At 38.6% G+C, this 27,246-nt stretch overlaps 1 protein-coding gene across 2 annotated transcripts; it reads right to left on the minus strand.

Moving 5' to 3' along the window:
* Positions 1 to 2,188: 2,188 nt before the first annotated feature.
* Positions 2,189 to 26,742, minus strand: reps2 (RALBP1 associated Eps domain containing 2). Of its 2 annotated transcripts, XM_033965564.2 has the most exons (19): positions 26,357 to 26,742; positions 22,467 to 22,590; positions 21,637 to 21,812; positions 21,258 to 21,360; positions 20,523 to 20,635; positions 20,288 to 20,426; positions 19,078 to 19,141; positions 18,535 to 18,703; positions 18,154 to 18,204; positions 17,880 to 17,949; positions 17,618 to 17,689; positions 17,426 to 17,474; positions 17,190 to 17,326; positions 16,838 to 16,899; positions 16,287 to 16,370; positions 11,014 to 11,100; positions 10,811 to 10,929; positions 9,847 to 9,952; positions 2,189 to 3,289 (listed from the first exon to the last, which is right to left on the minus strand). In XM_033965564.2, exons 1-19 carry the CDS (start codon positions 26,549 to 26,551, stop codon positions 3,221 to 3,223), a joined length of 1,989 nt encoding a protein of 662 aa, XP_033821455.1. In that variant the 5' UTR covers positions 26,552 to 26,742; the 3' UTR covers positions 2,189 to 3,220. The 2 variants fall into 2 exon arrangements, with proteins under 2 accessions (XP_033821455.1, XP_033821456.1); XM_033965565.2 differs by lacking the exon at positions 18,154 to 18,204.
* Positions 26,743 to 27,246: the final 504 nt, after the last annotated feature.

The raw sequence follows: 27,246 nt of genomic DNA on the forward strand, positions 1-27,246 counted from the left end.
CTTTCACATTTGCTGATGGAGTATTTAGTCAAATCCCTGTTAGATGGAGGTGTCAGGGGCCTGAGCTCTTCCTGTGGCCTAACCAAAGTCCACACCAGAAATGCAGCGGTAGCAAAGCCCTGCCCGGGACAAAGGGGAGCGTGGCCCGTGGAGGATGGCGTCATGTTGGAGTAATGGTCTGCCACAATAGAGTCACTTGCTCTGATAAAAGCTGCTAATCTGTGTTGTGAGAACTGCGGCGGTGACCTCTGCTCCTCGGGTATGTTTGAAATTGGTTTTCATTTGCACAATATGGATCTAGTTCAAAATCAGACCAGACAGTTTGCTGTTAGCTATGTTGAACTAAATGTAATTGACCTTTGAAAAACAAAAGAAACATGCTTTTTTTTTTTTTTTTTTTTACTTTTCTGGTAGAGGGTCTACTACCACATGCTACACTAAAATATTTCACAATATGGCAAGCTATTTCCATGGAGACAACAGGTGGAGGACCAAAAATAAGAAAAGTACATGTACTTTTGCACAGGATTTTGCACAAATTGTGTGGTTTTCCTCAAAAATAAAGTTGTTGCTGTTGGAAGTGAGTTAAGGGAGACTGGCAACAGGTTATAGTGACTTCTGAGACATTTTACAGCTGTCAGCCTTATGTAACAGATAACCTTAAGTCATGTCAAATATACCATTTTCAACCTTCCACAGTGTAACTGTTGTATAGGCCAGATAGAGCGAGGAATATTATATATTTTAATGTTTACTATTTTACTTTACTTGTAAATGTACAATTCAAAAATAATATATTGTACTTCAAAGTAGGCAATTGCAGTAGTGATAGTAATGGTAGTAATTGCACCGCATATGAATTTAATGAGGTCCAGTTGACGAGAGCTATGGGCTGAAATTACATATCCAGCCTGAAGATTCATTAACAGTAATAAGCACATAGATAATCACTGCTGAGCTGGTCCTACATGCCAATTACTGCATCTCCATCAGAGGTATACTTATAAAGCAGAGCACGACCTGACACATATAGTTTCCTCATCACACACAGCTGCCATCTTTGAAATGCAAAGCAAACAAATCTAAGTGGTATTTATAGTACAGTGAGGAAGGCTCCCCATTAAGCTGTCAGGCCAAATGAACACATACGCACTGCTCTCCCAATGCAACAGAGAAAATAAACCTGGCACAGGAGGCAGGTAGTGACGGCCTGTACTGTGCCAACATTTGGTGATGGCACCCTCATGTTGTCTGGTAGTATCTCAGGCTCATTCATTCCTATCAAGTCTTTCCTCAGGAATGGGAGTGACATTGAAGCTACAATTTTCACTTTTCACCTATTATAGAAAATGCCTTGACATGTATTAATTAAAGCCAAGGTATGTAACTTTTTAGCCAAAAAATAGACTAAAAGCATGTTATTTTTCTTCATTTCAATTGTTCTTTGTACTGAAAAACAAAAAAACATCTACAACAGCGTCCTTACTCAGAGCAGGCCTGCATCCCCACAGACCTGACTCTGGCCTGGAGGAGGGCTTCATCCTGTTTCATCTTCATTTAGCTAATATTCCACAGTATAACATAAGACTTACCTATCTCCATGGAGAATGTTCCGAAGTATGGTATGGTTACACACTGTACACTTAATTGTCATTCATTCTGTTTAGTCTTGCTATTTGATGTATTATAGCAGGTAAAGAGATGCTGAAGAAGTCTCTATATATTTATAACATCATTAACTCTTACAATATACTGCTAGTAATAACAGAAGAGGTATAATTCTCAGCTACCTTAGCCATTCTAACGTTATTTAAAAAAAAATTTCAAACACATCTAAGCAAGAAGCGCAACTATGATGATATAAACAATGAGACAGTGGACCTGATCAGAAAACACGTTTGAATGAGACAAACCAGAGCCAGTCAGTATCAAAGTATGGAGGTAGAGTGTGAGGGTCTGAATACACTGAGATCTGCCTGACCAAGGTTTGTTGTGACTGAGAAAGGGGCAGCTGCTGGAGGGGTACCACAGGGTTCAGACTGAGGCCCGTTTGATCTTTCTTTGGTCCCCAACACAAGATACAATCAGCACTGAGCTTCACATGTTGTTTTAAGGAAACTAATTAGCTAGGAAGTCCCATACAATGAAGTAATTAACTAATTTAAATAATCACTCAGTAACAGCAGATAAAAATAGACAACTTTATTGGTTTATTGTCAACTGTGCACAGGAAAGCACTTTGTCCTGTCCAGTCTGATCAAACATGCAGCATCACATTACATCCAGGAAGGCAATCATGTTTTTTTTCTTTCACCAAATATAGCACTCTTAATAGCACGCTAATCCATTCAGTTTGTGCTATTTTTAATGATAAAAATAATTCATGTAATGTTTATGTCTTGAACAAAAATATAGATGCATTATGGAAAAATAGAATTGTCATGTTACAAATCTTAAATTAAAAAGTACATTGTTTAGTTTATATATTCTTCATAATCTTTCCTTGTGCCCTAACAATCATATGGAGTGTGTAGAACAGAAATGATAAAAACATAATTATAAATAAATTTAGTACAACTTTGCAATGTGCATTTTATTAGCAGTGCAATAACAGGTCTGCAGCACCATCATTTGTGGGTGCGTACATTGGACAGTACTATACAATGATCAGGCGTAATATTATAGTAACAAAGTTTATCTCTTCATTTTTGGGTGGGACAAACTACTAAGAAATACAACAGGCAAGTCTAATAGTCAGTTTGACGACCTGAGATGGCTAGATGTCTGCGAGCATCTCCAAAATATAGGGCTGTATAACATGTAGCATGTCATTATACAAACACCCACCACTGACAGTGAGCTACAAAATGTTACGCCTGATCTATGAATTCATTCATTCATTATGTAAACAATCAAAAAGTTGTACTTCATAACAGTGAGATGCATAGACAGGTGGTAAATGAGATTTAAAGAACAAATGCACGTAACACAAATAAGTTTGGATCCCACAGTGAAGCAGAATAACTTACACAGCCATTTAATACAGTTATGATAAAATACATTGTCTTGCAGCATGTTGCAGTAGTTGAAGAACTTGAACATGTCCCAGTGGGGCACCTCAGGAGATACAAGTTCAGCATACTGACTTTGTGGAAGAGTCTATAGTCCAAACAAAGACTTCAGGCTGAAGTAAGACCATGTGACCTTAGTCCAGTCTGAGTCATGTAGTAGCCACAGGCCGCACAAGCTCCAGCTGGGACTCCAAGGTGACCCTCTCCTGGTGAACCACCTGCACACAACAATAAAAACACACACACAAAAAAACACCCACACACAATCTGATCAGTGACGGCAGAACAAGATGCTCACAGGCGGAGGATGGTATATTTACTCAGCTTAGTCATGGTTACAAAATCAACAAAAATAATTAGCAGCAAGTTGCAGCGTGCATATTAATTTTACCCCTTCAATGTCAACTGAACCTTTTGCATAAGTTGTACACACACCAGTAGAAACATACACTATGTTTAAATTATTAAAAAAGACTTACCGGTATGTGTTATTTGAATAAAAAAACGTATTGGTTTAACCAACTCAATCCCATTCAAATACAAGTTCTCTGGACACTCCTTGATTCAACCTAATTTCCATAATAAAATAAACCCTAACAAATATTGTTGCTTTTGGATAACAAAAGAGCTTAAAGCATCCATCCTGAGTTAGACTGGCTGACTTGACTATGTTGTATTCTCACTTAACCAGTGGGTGTTATCTACCTTAGTTGCTGTTTGACAGCATGACAGAGACGTCTGTACAAAGGCCAGGTAAGGGTAGGGGGGAACAGGTTTCACATCTGCCAACAACTGGTAAAAAAAAAAAATATATATATACAGAAAAATACAGATGGTAGCTTTAATTAATGATTTTACGGAGAAACTAACTCACCATTATTATGGACTTATTTATTACAACTTTACGTGTCAGTGTCCACTGTAAAAGTCACATTCTTTGGATGAACTTGAAAAATCCTCTATATAAAATGATCTATAGTGTGTTATGGCCAGCTCTGCTCTCATAAAGAGAGAATTATTTTAAAGTATATTACAATCTTTTCACACTCAATAAAAACTACTTATGCCGAGAGATTTCTCCAGAAATGTTCCATGTTAACGGGCTTAGGACTTTGGGGATTATGAAAGAATATGATGCTTTTTCCAATACTCCAAGTTAAGGTTATAAGAACAGATTTTTCCCTCTCTCTCTCACTGCTGAAGCTGGGTGTGTGGCTCTATTTTAAAGGGGACAGTTGTGAATGCCATTGGCTATTTGGTATTTAAACCAGGCCGGGGACTATATACAGACATGTGCGCCTTTCTCTGCAGATTCCACACATGCTTTGCAAGTCAAGCTGAATTACAGCAAATAACGAGATTACCTTGTGCAAATAAAAGTAATTCTAGTTATAATAAAGCACATGTATAGAAGCCAATTGTGCATCTGTTCATTTTATTTCAAACACATTAGTAAAAAGACATTGCTTTCTTAAAAAAAAAACAAAAAAACAAAAAAGAACTGTTCTATATTTTTTGTCAGCTTGGTTTAAATTTGTGGGAAAAGTAGATCCTATAGAACTAACTTAGTCTGCTGAAAAAATGTAAAAAGGCCAATTATAAAAGCATTCGGACAGTTTAGCAGAAGGGAGTCATCTATGATCTATGATCTATGAAGGCAAACTCAAAACAACAGCTCACTGTGTTTGCTCTTTGTTGTGGTTTACTCATACAGTTTGAATGATAGAAATATTAAAGTCTCATAGAAAGACTTGATATTGGCATTGGAATGTGGCTGTGGGAACCAGTCTTAGTTGTTGAACATATTAGATTTCCCTGTTGTGTCATTAGTGGTAGAATGACAGGAACGCTGCATATGCTCCACACTCCATCTGTGAGGCCAAACCCTAACACCCAGGGTCCTGCCTTTGTCCACTTTTGGGTGTAGACAGGGGCAGACAGGAGCAGAAGACAGGAGCAGTCAAGAGCAGAAAGTAACAGAGAGGAGAGCAGATGGAGGAGAACAACCAACAGCCAGCCATGAGCAGAAGGCCAAAGTACACAGGAGCATACAGGAAAAAAATAGAAGCAGACAGGAGCAGATAGAAGCAGACAGGAGCAGACAGGAGCAGAGAGGAGCAGACAGAAGCAGACAGGAGCATACAGGAGCAGATAGAAGCGGACAGGAGCAGACAGGAGCAGATAGAAGCAGACAGGAGCACAAAGGAACAGAAAGAAGAGAAGGCGGAGGAGAGTAGCTGACTTGAGCAGAAGACAGGAGTAGACAAAAGCAGACAGGAGAAGCAGACAGAGAAGGGCAGGTGAGGTGAGCAGGTGACAGGAGCAGACGGGAGCAGACAAGAGGAGTGGAGGAACGGCCGACAGGAGCAGCAGAGGAACAGCAGAGGAACAGCAGAGGAACAGACATGAACAGCAGTCAGGAGCAGCCAGCAAGTGCAGAAGACAAGAGCAAGCAGGAGCAACTGACAGGAGCAGAAGACAGGAGTCAACAGGAGCAGCTGACCATAGCAAACAGGAGCAGAGACAAGAAAACAGAGGAGCAGACAGGAGCTGAGGAGCATTTGTCATCACACATAGACGAGAACAAACAGAATCCAGGTCCTGACACTGAACTGAGAGCTCTTGAAAAAGCGTCAATAAACACACTGTTCAATAACCTACAACACTCAAAAAGCTGGTTTTCTGAAAGAGCATCTGGTATCCATGGGTTTGAGAGTCATGACTATTTTGCACTGTTAATTCATAATCTTAAAATAAATTAAAACTGCAAGCAGTGATAAAGGCCCTCGCCACCCCTTGCGACCGCGGGGTACACGCCACCGTGGAGATCCTGCCTTTCGTTCCCACTTACATCGCCCCTCCCCCCAAAATCAGCGACTGAGTAATACTACTCCATTCACTCCAATGACACCATTTATCACATTGTCACGCCTGAACGGTTGGAAATAGAAGTATGTCTTCATTGGCTTTTTTGTTCAGTATGATGAGAGGAATATGTGTACCAAATTTCAATGGTCTATGACACAGTAATTATTTTTCATCCTTGTTGACCAAAACCCATGTATTTCAAAGATAAATGTCAAATGTTGCCATGGCAACACCTTTCAAAATAGAAGTATGGTGGCATTGACTTTTTGGTCAGTATCGGAATTGGGTTTTCCATGCCAAATTTCAATTGTTTGTGACAAAGTGGTTTTTTTTACGTGCCATTTAAAAATTTCAAGGGGGCGCTGTGGAGCAATGTAATATTTGATATGTGTAAATTGCATATCTTTGCACTCAGATCAAGAGTTTGAACAAAATGTATATTAATGCCGGAAAATAGGACACTGCATGTTTGAGCTACACAGTTAAAAACTTCAAAAATGTCTTTTTTTCTTTGCAGGCTGGCCACACCCACATTTTATGATGTAGAAACATCAAAGACAGTTCCCTATAATCCCACATGGGTCTAGTTCATTTTGACGAATTTGCAAGATTCTTGAATGAAAATCCAAGGCGCAAAAAATTTAAATGTGAGAGGTCAAATTTTGAAAAAATTAGGTTCCGCCCACAATGGCTGACTTCTTGTAGGGTTTAGGGTGGGGTCATAATATAATTTTTTACTTGTCTTGACATGTTCTATGTTTGTACTAAATTTCATTTGTCTACGATGAAAAAGGTATCTCATCGACGTAATGTATTTCAAATTATGAGGTGGCGCTATTGAGTCATTTTGATACGATAATTTTTTTGAACATCAAAATACAACTTTTTTTTGCCAATCTTGAATTTTAGGCTTAAGTTTGATGAGTGTAGAGCATCTATTTAGTCTACAGCAAAGTCCAGTACTCTGAACCCCATTCATTTCAATGACACATTTATTATGTTACCACGGTAACATGGTTGCAAATAGAGGTATGTTCTTATTGGCTTTTTTGTTCAGTTTGCCAAGCCAAATGTCCATGCCCAATTTCAAATGTTTATGTCAAAGTAATTTTTTTTGTCCAATTCAAAAGTTCAAGGGGGCGCTGTGGAGCAAAAAAAAAATTCTGACATATGTAAATTGTATATCATTTCGTGTAGATCAAGATTTTAAATAAAATGTATATTAATGCCGGGAAATAGGATACTGCATGTGTGAGTTATGCACACTTTAACACATCGAAATATAGTTTTTTTTCTTTGATTGGTGGCCACACCCACATTTTATGATGTAGAAAAATCCAAGACAGCTCCCTATAATCCCACGTGGGTCTACTTCATTTTGACCAATTTGCAAGTTTCTTGAATGAAAATCCACGGCGCAAAAAATCCAAATGTGAAAGGTAAAATTTTGAAAAAATGGGGTTCCGTCCACAATGGCCGACTTCCTGTAGGGTTTAGGGTGGGGTCATAATATCATTTTTGTCATGTCTCGACATGTTCTATTTTTTGATGTGAGTTTCAGATTTTTACGTTGACTTTTTTCCGAGTCGGGCTCCCATTGGCCCCATGAAAATCAAAGTTTGAGGGGGCGCTACTGAGTCGTCTTTCGTTATTTTTTCTCGGGGTCTTTTGTGACAATTAGAACTCGTGGAGTTCTAATTTTTGACACCACTCACTGCCATGTCGGGGTGTGTTTACTAATTGATTTTTGCCATTTTCCATGCTCCGGACGCGGTTTTAATGAGTCCCTCGCCGGGACGGAGTCCCAGGCTCGGGCCTAATAATAATAATGGAAACCCATTATTTTTCTCCTAAACCATAACAGCTACAGTCATGTGACTTTCTCACATTGTGCCCCATCACAAATAAGGGCCCTGTGAATTTTTTCACCCGTCCACGACAAATCGATTGTCTTCTACAAATTTTTGAAAAAGAAATTTGAAGAGAGCGCTAGAGAGCCATTTTGTGAGAGAGTGTCTTGATTTGCATATCATTGCGTTCAGCTCACAAATGTCCATAAACGCTGTATTAGCGTTTTCCCAACAAAAAATGTGTGAAAGAGAAATATTTTTTTGAAAGTTTCCAAAATTTGTGATTTTGTTGAAAATTCACCCTGACCACACCCAAAGTCATAATCAAAATGTAATTGATAATCTTTAATCACACATGGGTTTAGAGAGATTTGGCCAAATTTGAAGTGTTTGTGATGAAAACTGGGCGAGAAAATGTCCTGAATGGGAGGGTGTGCACTTTTGTCATTCCCTGGTTTGATCCAATATGGCCGACTTCCTGTACATTTTAGGGCGGGGCCATAATATCATTTTTGTCATGTCCCGACATGTACTATTTTTTGCTGTGAGTTTCAGATTTTTACGTTGACTTTTTTCCGAGTCGGGCTCCCATTGGCCCCATGAAAATCAAAGTTTGAGGTGGCACTACCGAGTCGTCTTTCGATATTTTTTCTCGGGGTCTTTTGTGACAATTAGAGCTCGTCGAGTTCTAATTTTTGACACCATTCACTGCCATGTCGGGGCGTGTTTACTACTTGATTTTTGCCATTTTCCGGGTTTCGGACGCGGTTTTAATGAGTCCCTCGCCGGGACGGAGTCCCAGGCTCGGGCCTAATAATGGAAACGCATTTTCCACCCATTATTTTTCTCCTAAACCATAACAGCTACAGTCATGTCACTTTCTCACTTTGTGCCCCGTCACAAAAAAGGCCCCTGTGAATTTTTTCACAGGTCCACGACAAATCGATTGTCTTCTACGAATTTATGAAAATGAAATTTGAAGAGGGCGCTAGAGAGCCATTTTGTGGGAGAGTGCCTTGATGTGTATATCATTGCGTTCAGCTCACAATTGTGCATAAACGCTGTATTAGCGTTTTCCCAACAAAAAATGTGTGAAAGAGAAATATTTTTTGAAATATTCCAAAAATTGCGATTTTGTTGAAAATTCACCCTGACCACACCCAAAGTCATAATTAAAATATAATTGTTAATCTTTAATCACACATGGGTTTAGTGGGATTTGGCCAAATTTGAAGTGTTTGTGATGAAAACAGTGCGAGAAAATGTCCCGAATGTGAGGGTGCGCACTTTTGTCGTTCCCGGGTTTGATCCAATAGGGCCGACTTCCTGTACATTTTAGGGCGGGGCCATAATATCATTTTTATATCATTTTTTTAAAATCATTTTTGTTTGTTTGATGTGAGTTCAGATTTTTAAGTTGACTTTTTTCCGAGTCGGGCTCCCATTGGCCCCATGAAAATCAAAGTTTGAGGTGGCGCTACCGAGTCGTCTTTCGTTATTTTTTCTCGGGGTCTTTTGTGACAATTAGAGCTCGTGGAGTTCTAATTTTTGACACCACTCACTGCCATGTCGGGGCGTGTTTACTACTTGATTTTTGCCATTTTCCGGGTTTCGGACGTGGTTTTAATGAGTCCCTCGCCGGGAGGGAGTCCCAGGCTCGGGCCTAATAATTCAACACAAAATATCCCTCTTGAACGTGCAAAGTACACAAATAAAAAAAAAATCATGAAAAGGATGGAAAATTGGTATCTCTGGCTTTTTCTTACTTTTAGGAATTTGGGAACCAAGATCAGTCCATTAATAATGAAATACCATGCTGTTGTATTTATCTTGAGGCCACTCTTGACTGTATAAGCTGTCTCTCTCTAAGCAACACTTAATATGTCAACTATGTCCAGTGCAGTGAAGTATGTACTAAGAGTAGATTTCCCTTGTTCCCCCCGGCCCAGCGGCACACCTCATACGTATTTCACATATTGTGGATGGACACACTTCATCAGAGCAGGGCTGTGTACAGAGCTGCACATGCTATACATACTAAAAACACATGTGCTAACCTTCAGTTGCTGCTGGAGCTCACTGTTGAGACGTTTCAGCACTGCATTGGTTTCCTTGTTTTTACGGATAGCCATTTGGATCTCCCTCTTCTGTCTGGACAACACCCTAGCAAAAATACATTATTAAAATGAACTGAGTGGAGTGTGTTCAATAACATTATTGCAGCAGTAGACGGTTGTATCTGTGGTGCTGCCCTCTATAGACTGTACATATCCAATAATAGTTTTCACTTATGGGTCTTTCATTTACATTATTTATTTAAGATTATTTTAGTTTCATTATTCATTAATTATATTTTTACATTTCTACTGCTGCTCTTTTTTATAAAATGATGTGAACAACAGTGACATTTCTGACTACAGCAGACCTGGAAATCCCCACGAGAGCAGAGGTTTTGGCTCTAGCTATCCATTTTTAACATCACATCACATCAAAATATAGGACAAAATGTATAAATATCACATCCTAAAACTGTTCCCACGATGAAGAGATAATCTTAATTTTACTCATCAGTTGTTATGATCTGGCTGATTGTTGTATCCGATAATTAAGCGTGTCCACACTACCCCGGGGCAGCTATAAATCACTTACAAGAATGCAGTGACTGACAGTTTTGTAGTTTATTCAATTCCAGAAGCACATGTTAAAACTATTACCTTGTATATTGGAATATTTATAGCTTGTTTGGAATTATTTTTAGCCTTTCAATCTAATTTAACTTTTTTACCAGGGCATATTTTTCTTAACGTAAACCCAATCATTATTTTTTATTGATGTGGAAAAAGTTGTACAAAAATAGTTATTGTTTAAAGACTTTGTGAACTATGGGCCATCTTTCAGTTAGTTCTTTTGTCCTTTAGTTTGATTAATTTTGTGCCTTAAATCCTTTAATGAATCTCATCTTGTGATCAGTCCAAGTACTACTTCTTTTTAGCAATATAATAATTTGTATTATTAACTTACTTCTGAGGAGCCTTGGTAGGAGGAGCCAGTGTCATTGCAGATGGTGGTACGTCCATATTTGGAACTTCTGTGTGGTATTTCCTACGAACTGGTTTCTGTGGTGCACTATGGAGCAAATCCTGACCAAAAATGACACCATCATCAATCACTATTCAAATATAATTAGATTAATGTACACATGTCAGTAGGATGGAGAGGCTGACCTGTTTGGAAGTGCCAGTCAAGTCTTCAGTACTTGGTCCAAATCTGGAGTGTGCACTTTGACCTTCGACCTTTACACTGCGCTCCTCCTGAAAAGATACATGGGAGTTAAAACACATAAAAAAGAAACAAAACAGATTTTCACAACATCATTACACAAGTGCTGTATAATTCAAAGGCTCATAGAAATTAAATGAAAACTATGTCTATAAGTATATTCAGAAATACACTAATAGTAAATAACAACAAATATACCTTCATGGCAAGATATAATGATACAATGATAAAACCTAACTGTCATAGTTTCATATATTTGACTGAAAGTGTTACTTTAAGATACCTTCATCAAGTACAGTATGCCAATAATATGAATACATTCAATGAAAAACAGATTTGATTTATCGCGTTTTTTTATATTACCAACGATGACTACCTCCACTGCCCAAACACAGGCATTAGTGTGTGAGGTTGTGATGCTGCAGTGCCCAAAGGGAGTGCTCTGTGATAAGACCTGAGCTCAAGGTCAGCCCTGTGATTAACTCATGAGTAACTCAGGTGTATCTGGTCCTGTTTACCTCCTGAACAGCAGGGATGACCTGCAGCCGTCTACTCACCAAACCAACTAAATATGAGATCATTATTCATTGACTAGCAAACAATATAATATCCCTGATACACCTGTAACTTTTGATAGTGTTGAGCTAAAGATTAATATAGCAGAACTAAAAGCAGGTTTGTAAAAACGTATGTTTTGTGCAAACTTCTCACTTAATTACAAATATAAAATTTTATGAATGGAATGGTAAAAATGTAAATGTTGGTAACCAGATAAGGCCTTTAGTGGATAGCTGTGTCTGAAAAGTACATGAGTATTTGAAATACCTAATGAGTAAAATGAACTAGTCCAATTTAAGAGTGAACTGAAACTAAAGGTCCTTTAACTTCAGCTTTTTCAACCTTTTAAAGTGGTAATATGTAACTTGCTGGAGGTGGAAGGTCACCTCCATGATTCCAGTATTATAGCCAAACAAATAACATTTCCATGGAAACGAGCTGAAGGAGGCTCTCCTCCAGGTAAATACGAGTCAGGTTTGTGGAGATGCAAGTTCGCTCAGAGTTAGGATACAGGTTTTTCTATGTCTTTCAGTGCAATAAATACACCCATAAAGAAAAAAAACACCTTCCTTTTATTTTTATTTTGGCAAAAAAGTTACATAGTATGGCTTTAAATGAATTAATTATGAAACTAGGAAAGGTCTATTGAGATTCAGCATGATACTGTCTTCCACTATTAAAATACACTTCACACCTGCTTCAGCAGCTCAGTGACTTAAACAGTGCATGTGCCACTTAAAGTCCTCAGAGATACATTTTCAAACATGACACTACATTATTTCAAGTCCCCCTCAGGTCCATCTTTTCATTCAGCGCCTAAAATTCAAAAGCAACAAAATCCGATTCACTCATTTCAGAACTTGGTCTCCTCTCCGCTGTGGTGGTGTACTTTTCCTAATGACTTAACCAGGCAAATGCCGTGCTCTAAATTGTACCCAAGATGCATCACTTCTCTGTAAAAATGTAACATGCAGACAGAAACAAATGAGCCCATAATCCACCACTGTGCTAGTGTCTGAGCAACACGACCACAGCGTGGAAATACAGTTATGAACCGCAAGAATCTCAATGTGCAGTATGTGTGGCCAGGCAGAAGGGAGAAGCACTCAAGACCTTAAAGAAGACATATTGTTCTTGTGTCTGCTCTATAGTTAAAAGCTATGACATTTGCGTATCATTATGTTTTTGCACATTTTAATAATTGCAATATTCATCTAAAATGACATAATAGAAGAAACATGTCTGCTGAATTCTGAGTTAGAAAACTGCGGGAGCTGACAATGGGAGCTGTCATCACCATAAACGTCATCACAATAAAGAGTAGGGATCTCTGATGTATAGCTGCACATTGAGCAAGCAGCAGATTTAAAAAAAAAATTACCAAAATGACATGCAGTGCTGCTGGATCCAGCCCGTATCATCCATTAAGAAAATAAAACTGGAGAACCAAGTGCTTATGTCACAGTGTATGTCAGCTGACTGATCGGCAAATTGGCATCTTGAAAATAAGCCATTAAAGATTGCTCAAACATGCACGGGTCACTCCAAATACAACTTCTAGACGGTTAATGAGAAGGAAAACAACTACTTTTAACATGGTTAAAGCTCTGACATGTCGATTTGGCATAATAGGTCTGCTTTAAAGAGTACGGTTTTAGCGAAGTATTATTAGTAGATTTTTTCTTTTTTTTTCTAAAAAGCATTATGAAGGACAATTTGAAAGTAGCTTTTAGCATTTACTAGTTCTACTGTTGTTACCATCGAGAAGGAGACCAGCAAACTGTTCAACAAGGAGGGTCTTGCCTACTCATAACATGCTCTTAATATACTTTTTTCACTGCAAATTCAAACACAAGTCTAACGGACAGTATAATACAACAATTTACAGGTTTTATAATAATTACTATCACCCCATTATCACCCAGGTAAAACACAGTTACAATTATAATGCTCTGTAATACATATACTACAGTATACTACATATACTAGAATGTATTATTTACTGTAACTACTGATACAAAGGCAATTAATAGAGTTCAAAATATACTCTGCTCATGTAAATAAAACTAAATCTATTTAGTGTACTTAAATTTCAGACTAAAAATATCTCATGCTCTCTCCTTCAGCCTATAGGTCATGGTAGACTTGATTGGAATTCAAGGAGCTAGAGTCAAAAATGAATGGGTGTGAATGTGACAAATAGTTGATGACATAATTATTGTAGGACCAGTTTAGCAAACAGCAGAGTGGTCTCTATGTGAATGCACTGACCACGCTTATCTGCATCTGTGGGCTGTGAAATTAAACTGACAGACTTAACGACGCTGCTGCAGTTTGGGAGAAAACATGAGATGTCACGTGTAGGTCAGGACTGTCTCACTTCCTCCACGGTGTACAGTTTACTTAAATGTGTTTTAAACATTAAATAGTCACTGTAAACTTAAAAATATAACCCTAAAACAGCGTGTTCATGTGTGTTAAATCAAATGGCAACAACACATCTCAAAAGGTCATGAAAAGGTCAATGTAAGTCTGTCAAACTGTCAAGGGGCATTTTGTATTATTACAGTGTATTAATCTAGTGAGTTCAACCCATTGGCGAATTATGATAGGAAAAGCGACACTTCATAATTTTGCTCTGGGAATCAAACACTTTAGTCATCTTGTCTTTTAATTTTCAAAGGAATATAACCTTGTTTGGGGCCTACATATGTTGATTTGGAAGGAAAAATGTGTCCTTTTGTATCTTCTATGCAACGACATTCATTTTAAGCATAAATGTAAACACTATGGCCCTAGTGCTACTTACTTTTGCATATCTTCAAAACAACAACTGAGATAATATAATTTTTTCTATATATCTTCCACATCTACTCCTGACACAACCTACTTTTTGTCCAGAAGAAAGCAGAAATAATACACTGCCTTGTTACTAGATCATTGGAATGAATTGAGTTAAGATAAAGATTCAATAAAATAATCATCTTAAACAGTTGCAGTTATGCCAGCACAGTTTTGTATAATGATTCTTTGCTTAATCTAGAAATTATACTTTCCCAGAACGTCCAGTCAAAAACTGAGATTAAATTACTCCCTAAACCCAATTGACACATTTTATTTGACAGGACTCTATTTTTACCCATGCTTCGCTCCGGGATGCGTCTCCGAGGGCTTGGCCAGTGTAAGTTTCAGTCCGCCTTAGTAAGTGAAAAATACACACTCTACTATTAGCAGACTCGGAGACGCTGGGGCTGCTGGGTCTAATTACAAGAGTGTTGTGAAGACAAGAAAAGAGAAAGTGATACAGAGAAGGAGGAGAGCGGGCTTTGGGACAGCACATGGGGAGCACATGGGGAGGACGGCTGGGATGAAACTGAATACACGGGACAGTGCTGTAACACGCTGGGATCTGGTGTGTTCAACAAGTACAAAGATTAACCCTGTGAACCACCAGGAGAAACTAAAAGGGAAAGTGAAGCGAAAGGGGTGGTCGATTAAAAAGTATCACAATTGTTTTAAAGGGGCATATTGTGTAGAACTTTGAACCATGTCATAATGACGTTTATACTCATAGGCTTTTGTAAGTACTTCAGTTGATTCATGCATGTTTGAGTAATCCTGTAATACTGTTGAGTGCTGGTTTTTCAACAATAAAAACAACTAATTATGAATCAGTTCTGCAGTTTTGCAAAGGAAGTCATATATCCTAAGCTATTTTAGATCAACATGACAGTTTACAATGAATAATTAAGTGTGAAAATATTGATCTACATATGTTATATGCATGATATGTCTTCTTTATGAGACAATTTAGGGTCATATCACAATTCAAATTAATAAATAGAAGTTCTCTGATAAAAATACATCACGGTTTAAACTGTGTAGTGGAAACTCGCAGTAAATGTCATGAGAGCGCATGACTAGTGGTGTTTTGGAGAGACCTTCCCACTACGGCTACAGAAGTGGCTCTCAACCACCCAGTGCAGAAAGCGTCTGAACTCTAACTACAAAAGTGCTCAGTGAAGCTGGTCAAAACTGCTGAGTGAAATGTTAAAAATGAATTATGACACTATACAGTTCTAATCATAAACTCATTCATAAAGACTTTGCAACAGTCTACTCTCTAAACCAAATCGAGGGGTGAAGATTGTGAACTATGGCACTTATAATGAGCTGCTGTTGTTATCGTTAATGAATTACCAGTTTGCTGTAATGCTGCATAAATCATATATAATTTATTGACCATGACCTGACTTTGACCCGATCTGCTCCGACAAATAAGTTCACTATAATAAAAGCAGTCATGTTTCCAGGTAATCTCTTTCATCTTCCCTGTGAATAATACACTACTGCTTTGTCATTTTCAGTGCTTGACAGCTTCATAAATATTTAACTGGGCTGTAATAGGATACACGATTATGTCTAAATGAAATATATCCAGATGTCAGACAAGACGAGTCAGGGACAAAGAAACATCGTCGCTCCAGCCGTAAATAAAGCGCATGTGTTTATAGTCACAAGGTAGCAAGGGCTTTGATGTGCCTGCTCAGAAACTCTTAAAAATACAGTGTTGTGTAGTTATAGGGTATATGCGCATGGACTGACATGGTGCAGTGTCTTTGTTTATTATGGGGTTCAGTCTTTCATCGGTGAATCTTACCTCTTCTCTAAAGTGACTGAAGTCAGCAAAGTTTGGCTGCTGCACCTTGCTTTGAAGAGGTTTCTCTGGGACGAAATGGGGGACCTGAAAAGATGAATTGGAAACATGGTTAGACTTTAAATAAAAAGCGTGTTTACATGACAGAACAGACAGACAAGACAAAAGTTGACTATGTGGAGTCCATCGGTCCCTCTTTTAGGTCAATCACACAACTTGAATCTATGTCTGTAAAGCAAAATACTAAAAATGTACATGTTTTTTTTCAGATTTTATGTTAGATGCCGTTTCTGATTTAACTATCTTCACTTTTCTACTTGGTTAAGACACACTTCTATAGACAAGCACAAATAGCATCACAACTCAGTGCATTAACTCCCTCTTACTCCAATGAACATGACATCCTCTGTGGACTTTAAATCTAACTTATTATTTAGCCTGATCCAACCACGCAGTAATTTAGTTTAGAGATACAACACCGCGTTTGTTCAATTTCTCTCTTCTCTGCTTTATGCCCTTACAATACAATAAAAAAGTAATGTACGGCATCTTACCTGTGAGGGCGCCGGTCTGGGAGGCAATGCAGGAGGTGGAGGAAGCCAACCACTTTTTGCACCTGAAAACAAGAACAAATGTCATGTGAACACACAAACTATAATTAGAGGTCTGCTTTAGACCAAACCGTAAATACAGTAAATACAGTAATACAATAAATCACCAGTTCCTGTTGCTTCACAAGAACTTCCACAAACTGAGTAAAGCCTGTCACTGTGCATGTGCTGCAGTATTAGCAGTAAAGTCAATATGAACACAATACTTGAAAATGGATAGGTTAAACCAGGAAGATTTTGGTTGAATGCAAAAGTGACAAAAAATACTTATGGGGAGGTGTTAGCCTTATAGTACCTAATGCACCCTGTTGGAAAAGCTTGTTGAGGTCCAGAGATGAGGCCCGTGAGTGGGACTTTTGTGGTCGGGGAGGAGGCGTGGGCGGCTCCTCTGCTTTCTTCATGGCATCTTCTATAGAAGTGCTGGAGTATGACCTGTAGCGGGGCAGCAGAGGTGAATTGTTATCGTGTCAGAACAGGACTAGTACCATTCATTGTCATTTGCACATAAGTCTGTAATGTTAAGATTCTCACCTGGGCCTAGTTTTCATCTTCATTTGTGGGTCCAGCTCCTGTGGAGGCTCTGAAAGGAAATGGAATGTGACAGTTTATTCAGTTTGGTGTAAATGAGAACCACCTACTTCCTTATACAAACAGCATTACCTTAAAAAACACCACCATAAGCAACACTATCATCTGTCATTAAAACATCTCATTTCTCTTTACCTGGTCTTTGAGGAAAGGTTGTAAGTTGTGGAGTGGGGTCAAGTGATGCTGCTATCCTCACAGTGGTATCAGCTGTTAACATTAAAAGAAAAATTAAATAAACCAGCATTATTAAATACATGTACAATAAGTAATATTTAAAACATTATGATTTCTAATGACATATTTTAATACAATTGTGACTTGATCTAAAATGCCAGTAGTAAAGTAATGTAAAGGTCACTAGGACTTTTTGAAATAATTTAGTTTGCTTTTCATTTACCTTGTTTAGTGACCTCCTCACTTGCATTTGGTTTTATTTGTGGCTGAAGTCTTTCCACAATGTCAAGATTCTATATAAAAAAAGAAAAAAATGTCTTCTTAAGAGTTAATTTAATACATATAATTTATTGTCCAAAGCAGTAGGAAGTAAAACACAATCTGCAAAAGGGGGCTTCTATTTCAGATAGTGGTCAAGACAAAGCAGTATTTAGCATGATAGTGACATCTACAGGCCCGAAGCAGTACTGCGCATCAAATCAACTATAGTTACTGACCTGAGTGTGCTTCACCTCAGTGTCCTCAAAGACAATAAGTGGCTCAGCACACTGCAACAGTGAGACAATATATTTTGATTATAATTGCTACACGGAGAAATGTTTTTAAGAAGACTGCTACACACAGATTTACTCTTGGTTCACTTTTATTAGCACATTTCTGTCCCTCTGACCTTCCTCGGGTATGGGATTGAAATGTTACACTAATAAAAGTGACCCCAGAGTGAGACAGCCTGCAGGAGTGTTCTTAAGAAATGTTTTCAGCTAAGCGTCTCTTCTCCAACACACCTGCCACCCAGTCGAGCTGTGCAGAGTTTACATAGAAACATACACACAGAAGGCAAGTGGTAGAATGATATAATATTCAACAGTGCTACATACTTCAGGCGTGTCCGGGACATCCTCCTCTGGCTGTACAAATGCCAGTCTGAGGGTGGGGGGCAGGCTCTCGGGGAGGGGGTAGCCATTTTTACGAGCCACGATCAAATGGAAGGCTGTGCAGAACTCAGAAAACGTGAGCGCTCCATCTCGGTCCATGTCACTCAACTCCCTTCAAAAATAAAGAAACAGAAATTAGAATATATAGATGGGAATATAATACATTTTAATGAGTAAAAATATGAGTAAATATACTAGAAATATTAGAAGAAAATTGCATAGAATAATAGATGATATTTGTATCTAAAATATTCTTTTAAAGTGATCAAAAAGTAACCCTAAAATCTATTTCATTCTAATCATTTGCGGATTGGTGGATTGCTGGAAATAGGCCTCTGTATAGTTTCAAAGTAGAGCTATAAAAGGTGTGTAAACAATCAATATCAGTGGGATGTAGCTCTGTGCACTTTAAAATGGATCTGTCTGGCTCTGGCACGTGGGACTTTTGAACCAGACAAGGGCAAACTGTGACTCAGCAGCACTCACCAAATATGGGACAGCTCTGGGATTGGCAGCTTTGATTTAGTGAAAAAGTCTTTGGCAACAGCCCCTGAAGAAAAATATTTAAATATTATTGTAATATTAATTTTAAATAAGACAAAAATACAAAAAAGACGCCACATTTTGAGGACTTTTTCCCATCCAAAAGATATGTTATTTTGCTTTAAATTGTTATGTTGTCAAGTTGTCATTATTCTGAAAACCACGGCCATGTACAATAATACTAATGTACTCTTTTTCCTGTGCTACATTTTCACTCATATTATGGCCAATGGTTATAGCTGGACACACGATGACTGACAATGTACTTGGAATTTCACCACTTCACCTTCATCTACCATATGGTGGGAGGAACCTGGTGTACTTAAGATGATATTTCATGGAGGAGGCAATAAATCCCATCACAAATACCATGTTCTTAAATGGAGTTTGTAGTTAAGACGATATCCTTTATGTAAATGATATTTGCTAAATGCTCTTTGATATTCTAATGCTGCCAAGTGAGCTGCAGTAGTTTTGTAAACAACAGTAGCAGCACATTAAACTTGGGTTCGCCTGCTGCCGTTCAAACAGAAACCATCTGTTTTACTTCCTAAAATCAAAAACAAGCAACAAATCTGCCTATAATTGGAATGAAATAACTAGATTTAGCTGTCTATAATTAGATATTATCATTGATTTTTATATTGCCTTTTATATAGGGCAGAGACAATAATAATAAAATAAAAATGCATCATGATTTTTTTCCTCCTATTAATCGGTTCCAGTTTTCAACTTTTTATCAAATTTCTTCCTCCAAAGTCTGACCTCTGTTCCAAAAAACAGCGCTGTTACTGACAGAGGACTGACTGTAGACATCTTGTTTAAAAGAAGCCAGCATATTATTAACAATTAGAAATGAGAGAATTTCTTTTCAGTTAAAAATGAATTAACTGCACCGCCTTACTTTCAGAGTATCCCAAAAGCTTTACGTTGCATTAATCTTTCAGTCCAGACAATAATACAGGTGTCTTGCCCAAAGCCACAAGAATAGAATGAACTGGTTAAATCAGGATTTAAACCACCAACCTTCTGAATGCAGATGGACTAACATTTATAAATGAGTACAGTAGCATTGGACAGGTTGATACATCATGGTGCACTGATGCCAATGCTAATACTAATAACTAGTGTCCTAATGTTAAACTTTATGTACCTATAATGAGTGCCCCCAGATCCGGCTGCAGACTGGTGAACTGGTTTGTGTAATACTGTAGCTGTTCTTCTGTGATCCTCCAGGGGTCATCATCAGGGTAGCCCGCCCCCTGCTGGTCAAGTCGCTCAGAGGATCCAGCCTGGAAAAAAAAGGCAATAAGACAAATATAAAAGGGAAATGGAATGGCACGAAAACATATGCTAATGATGTGATTATTTATTCATTTAGAGCTTACCCGAACAATAGCAGCAGCAGAGGAGAGGTCTACAGAGGGTTTGGTCCCGTAGTTACTGGGAGAAGAGTGTGGCTCCAGCTGAACCACTGGGCGAGATGAGTGCATATCATAAGCTACAGAACAAGACAATGAAAAAAACAAAGAAATATTTTTGATAATTGTTAGTGTAGCATCTCTGGGTAATCTGGACTGTAGATCCAGAAATAAAACTATTGTGGAAGCATTTCTATTTGCTCCCTTGCATTCTTATCCAGTGGTTTTGTTAAGATTTTAATACATATTTTGAAACATGTGCAAAAACATATCACGACGAGCTTTTCTTTCCCGTTTTACTGCTTTGTGTTAGTGTCTGTGTATAATATTTCACATCTTTGTAATTAAAGAATTATAGGATTGCATTTGCCTATTACACAATGTAAACCAAACTTAGTAGTTGCATTATACCTCACTGCCACTTCACGAGTTTGTTTGTGAAGAAAATGTTTTTGTGCAATATACAAATGACACTCAAGACAAATATCTGACAAGGTGCACTACTATTTCCCACAGTATGGCCTTAAATATATTAATCTTTCATTGTACACTGCTAAAAATGACTTGAAAACTATACTTTCCTTTGAGAATATGCATCTCTAATGTATCTTAAACACAAGTACAGTATGAGTTGAACATTTCTATAACAACAAACTATATTCAGATAGCTCTTGTAAATAGTAGTAATGAACATGTCCTCACCCATATGTGGCTCTACTCCGTTCCTGGAATAAGGGTAGCTGCGGTAACTGGAGGGAGAGTGAGGGGGCGAGGTGCACGGTGATCTGGGAGGAGACCACAGCTCCTGCACGGGGACATTTATCATTAAGACATTGTACATTGAATATGAAATTTGTATTGATCTGTATTTTATTACTGTGTCTGCTCCCCTTTCATAAGCTTAGGTAGCTTCTGAGGAGTACCTTATTCCTTTTTTTTTTTATAAACGAATCAAGTGAAATAATAAACAATGAAATAAACAATGAAATAATACAATTTTCCAGTCAAAAGCTTACATCAACAATTATCAAGAGATCCATTATAACTCTATTTTCACTTTTAGATCTTTAGTCTGACTCACTTTCTTCTCAGCCCCGGGCTCCACATGTCTATAGGCGCTCCTGTCCGCACTGGTCCAGGAGAATCCAGGTCCTGTCACACTCTGGGCCACCTGTCCCTCTACTCCCCCTGCTGGAATGGAGGGGTACCGAACGTCTGCCTCAGTCTGCAGTCCCACAAATCTGGGCAACGGGAGGTCTGAGAAGATAAGACCTTCTGTCATTACTTGAACAGTGTTAGTGTTAATGTTGACAAGGACCAATTCAACTTGCTTTTATTTGAGAAGATTATGGATTTTGTAGTTAATTTCCCTTAGTTACAATTGTGTTTTAAATATTCAGTATTGTTTGTTTGTAATGTGATACCAAGCCGCCGTACTCATAAGATACAAACCCGCTTTATCCACCATGGTCTTTCTTAAACCGTTGTTGAGAAGTGTGTTCCTTGGATGTTTATTTAATGAATAAAAATAATGAAACGGAATTATCTTGAGTCAAATCTCTGTTAGCTTAGACTGCAGAAGATGTAAACAAGGAGCTTGTCTCTTAATAGCACTTGACTCTTGCTGAGTAAATTAAGCATCATCAGCGCATTAGCATTTTTCTTAAGGTGAGGTGAGATTCTTCTGACCCACTCTGTCAATCACGCGCCTCTCCTAGCCTTTCTATACAAAACCAGTCATGTTCAAAACCTTCTCCCCTCTGATTGTGCATTCTTATAATGAGGCCACGCGACACCGACTTTCATCCAGATTAGACCAAATCCTGGTATGCTAAGATAATCTGCTGATCCCCTCCGCTCTCACAAGACACCTCCTCCTCCTTAGCACGCGGGGTAGGACTTTAGACTCACTGGCTGTAACGCTCTCCAGGCGAATGGGGAGTCCAGACTGGGCCGCAGCCAGAAGCTTCAGGGCCACATAAAACTGGGCTGTGCCAAAATATCCCAGGCGTTTGGCTCCACACACCTCCGTCACCTGCAAAACACACACATTTAAGTTAAAAAAATCTGATTATTGAAATAAGAAAATTGCAAGTAATATGTCTCCTGCAGTGTGGCTCCATGGGGTCTAATGTATAGAACTGCTACTAACATGTTCTGGTTTGATAAAAGTCACTTAGATAAAAATATGCAAAGCATGGCAGTTTCATTCACTTTTCATATACCCATGTTTACAGACACTAGAAGCAAGAAGAGCAAAGCCCAAATACGCAAGGGCAGCATGGAATTCCAGAAACAGGAATTGAACTGACAGTTTTCAGGTAGAGAAAATTTACCTTTATTGTTCAATGTGCATGATGAGTGTGTGATGAAGAGGCAAAACACTTAAAGAGGTTGATCCAATACAGACAGAGGTATGATTAAAGGTACAATGAGTGCTTTGGGGGAGCAAAGAAGATTAGGATTAGAAGAAGAGCACCCAAACATGCAAAAAATGAATAAAAAAGACAAGGAGTTTTATTTTGTGTTTTCTATAATTTATGGTTAATTTTGTCTTCTGTTTTTACACTGCACTACACTTAAATTTCTTTGTACCACACTTTCATTCATGTGGGATATTATGTGGACTGAGGCAGTGGTGGAGAAGGTAGCAATTCAATTTGAGATAGATTTGCAGAATGTAACAAAATCATGCATTTATGTAGCTGCTAAATTGTACAAATAGAAAATATAAATGACACTGTATACTGCACAAGAAAATAAACCTTCTGAAATATACACAAATAACTGTTATAGAGATTTATACAGATTAAATTCACTATGTGGCTTTGCACAAGCTCCACAACACTGTAACAGATCAGGAAGAAATACATATACAACCATTCATAAAGGAGGTGAGATATAACAGGTGCTTATGGAGAAGCAAAATTATGGCAGCAGTGGATTAACGCTGACTATATACACTACTGCGTTATGAACTGAAAATCTTATACAAGTGTTAAATTGTAGCTACATAGAGACTTACCACAGAGATGTTACAGCAAATTTGCAAATAGATGCAAATGAAATGTGGTTTGACAGATCAGCCCAAGTGCTTTTAATAGACTTTGTGAAAAACTATAGATTATTTCAACCTGACCTCCTATGTACTCAACAGGAGACGGTTGAATGAGACAAATACTGATGGTGTCATTATTATAGCAACAAAACCTTGAGAAACCAGAAGAACCAGTCACACAGCACATGGCCAGAGGAAGGAAGTCACCATAACAAAAGGACAACTCCCTACAAGTATCGCCATCAGTGTTTAGTGAGTTTGATGAAATCAGACAATAAAGACAAAGGTTTGTGGGTCAGTGAAGACGTCAGGAGAGAATACAGAGTAAACCACTGTGAATGAAGTCTACTGTGTGAGCTGATGACATCATAGGGCTTATCTCAGACTCAGAGTGTCTTTAAGGGCACATCATGTGAAGAATGCTTTAATTTGAACTGTGTATAATCTGTAAGTGATAACAGTAACAAATCACATAATAATTGGTAAATCTAAAAATGGAAATTCAGATAGTATAATGTATGAATGATACGGTGATCCAACCTAAAAAACAACATAGCACACCCCAGTAGATCTAAAAGATAATGACTTAATGTCATAACGAAAAGAAATGTTTTAGAAAATATACATAAAAAAGACCATTAGGCTTTTTCTCTGCTCAGACTGATATGTTTAAATGTTTTGAGCATTGTGCACGTTCAGTTTCCTGATGTGTTCTGTGTGATAAATGTGATAACAGGAAGTGAAGTCACACCTGACACAGGACTGGTTCTGCTGCTGCCTCTGAGTCAACACTGTACAATAAACACTCTGTGCCAATACACCACATATTGTTACTGGAGTTACTGGAGTACAAACAAGCTCTCAAGAAATACCACTCAGGGAAATGTGAAGAAATAATAATATTAAATTATATGAGAGAACTAATAGAGCAGTCAAGTTTTTGATTACAGAACAGTAACTGCCTCTAATACTCATGTCTGCTGAGGGTTGTGGCTTGAGGATTTTCAGACAAGTCTGACCCTGCAGGTCTTCAGATTGATCCAGTAACCTCTTGGTTATGAGGTAGCAGCCCTTTTGCACATATTACTGTATTTCATTGGGGAGTCCAATATCGACAAAAATGTATCTTGACATTTGTTGTTGACTATTCCAGAATTCAGACAATAATATGCATATCAGAAATGTAAAATCAACCACCAATGTGCAGAATATGTCCCACCTCTACCCCATGCCACAAGTGAACTATGACTGTAATTACTACCACATTTGAATGGACATGAGTGAATACAATCCCTGTGTGAGGCACTTTATGTGTGTAGTATAAGACCATGTGATGACATAACAATTGATCCTGTGTGTGTAAGTGGCCTGAGGAATGACAACTCAGCAAGAACCAGTCACTCTATTACAACCTGACAGCTACGAGCATACAACTATAAGACTATAAGCCAGAAGGAGCATGAAACTGCAGCATCTGACATTCTATTACTAGAGCTTTTATGAGAGTGTTTTTTATGAGAGTATCTATCTATCTATCTATCTATCTCTATATCTATATCTATATCTATATATATATATATATATATATATATATATATATATTTACATTTGTGTTACAAAATGTTGCAACTATTCTGAGATCCATTCTGAGAGGAGGCACAGACAGAAAGATACAGACTTTTCTATAAAAGTGTGATAATGGTTTAGTAGCTTGAAAAATGTACCTTGCATATCAGTTTTGAGCACAATAGGTTTTTATATTTACTTATTTAATTTATCTTGGAAGAGGTCTTTCTTCGCTTGCATTGACTGAAATGTCTTTGTGTCCACATTTGTCCATCACAAATCCTGACTTCATCTCAGTAGTGCACATTTAACAAGGGGAAAACCAGTACAATCTCTGAGCTCTACCATTTGACACTTGGCCCCCAGCGGAGGCCGGGAGCATCCTTTTGCCCAGCTCACACAGAGGCTGAGTGTCAGTCACCCCGGCCATGTGGTGGCATCGCTCCAAGGACGGACAGGAAGGAAACCACTTCACTGCCCGGCTTCCTGACAGCACACACACAAACACACACACACACACAATGAGCACACATCACAGGAGCAGACCCTGGGATGGGCTACGTCGCTATGGTGATACTGGAGGCTCATTTCAGATGGAAAAAAAAAGTTTCCATCTGGGCACTGGCAAAAAACTCTCTAGAGTGGCACACTTATTACTTTATCGACTTATTGGTCCTGTTCAGTGTAATCATGATAAGACATTGATAATTACTAATGTAATTACTACAACTAATACTATTATTCCTTGTATTAGGCCTACTTGTTCTACTGTCACTGATACCATACTGTTGTTCAGTGTTCAGTATCATTGTTTCAGAGATTTTGGTCCAACATAACATCTTTCTTGATTGAAAGTCCACATAGGCGTGATGACAGTTGGTCTCTAAGAAGGAAAAGCAGCCCAAATTGTACTTGCTCTGTAAATCTAACTAAAACTGTTAATACAAAAATGAATGAAACCCATTGCAGTGGTGAGAAGCCTAAAAAGCCCATTATCAATGACAAACGGGTTAAAGAAGGTGTGGTGGTGGTGGTGACGGGGGTGGTGTTGGTGGTGGTGGTCTGCCTATGTCGACAATTTAAGATTTATGAAAACAAAGGCTGTGATATAGAGCTCCAGCACGCACACAGTGGTAACATGCCATGAGTGTCCGCACACTGGCCTCACAGCACTTACTTTATGCAAGGCTTCTGGGGTCAGCTGAGACGCTTTGAACAGCTCGGCCACTTTAGGAGACGATAGTTTCCCCGAAGTGTCAGCCTGACACACGGCGTGTAACCCCGAATAATACCGCTGCTCGTGCTCGTTCAGGGACAGGAAAGTCCCCGCAGCCGCGGACACCGCCGCCGTGGTACCAGATTCCTGCTCCATTCCCTGTCCTGACGCATGGAGCAGCCGCAGCCGGTGAAGCCCTACGAGGCACAAATACACACGGTCCGGATCAGTGCATCCCGATGAAAAGGGTGAGACTGAGACTAAGGCCGTATGGACGCGGGGAGAGGGCGGTATCACTCCCCGCAGCGGTGTTTTCCTGTGACAGACACACGCCTGCTGCTGCTGGTCCTCACCGCCTTTGTGCCGGTTGTAGCAGTCCTGGTCCGCGCCTGCAGGGGGCCCCAGAGAGCAGGTCTTTTCTGTAGTCCAGACTGTTCACAGGCATTTTATTTTAAAAATTCAAAATGTATTTTAATCACGTCAAAAACAACTTCAGTAGACAAGTTACACCAAAATTCTAGTGGTACTTGCCAAAGGCAAACCCAGTAGTTTATTTTCTATCGCATTTCTACCGCATTCAAGCTCCAACTTACTGTGAATACTACACACGTAAAGCAAGCAATTGTGTATTTAGTTTGTTCTTAGGGTTCCAGTTGACTGAGAAGCACAAACACAGTTTAATATTGCCCCTCATATATTGTTAAAATGTGATGTGTCCTTTCCTTTGACCAGCAGTGCACATGATCGGCTCTCTGCTGCCACCATGTGACCAACACGTTTATTGCAAATCCTGCAATAGAAAAACCTTTTAACTTTTGCCAAACCAGGCACTTTTAATTAACCACCCAACA

The sequence above is a fragment of the Periophthalmus magnuspinnatus genome, chromosome 4, assembly GCF_009829125.3.
Source record: "Periophthalmus magnuspinnatus isolate fPerMag1 chromosome 4, fPerMag1.2.pri, whole genome shotgun sequence".
NCBI lineage: Eukaryota > Metazoa > Chordata > Actinopteri > Gobiiformes > Gobiidae > Periophthalmus > Periophthalmus magnuspinnatus.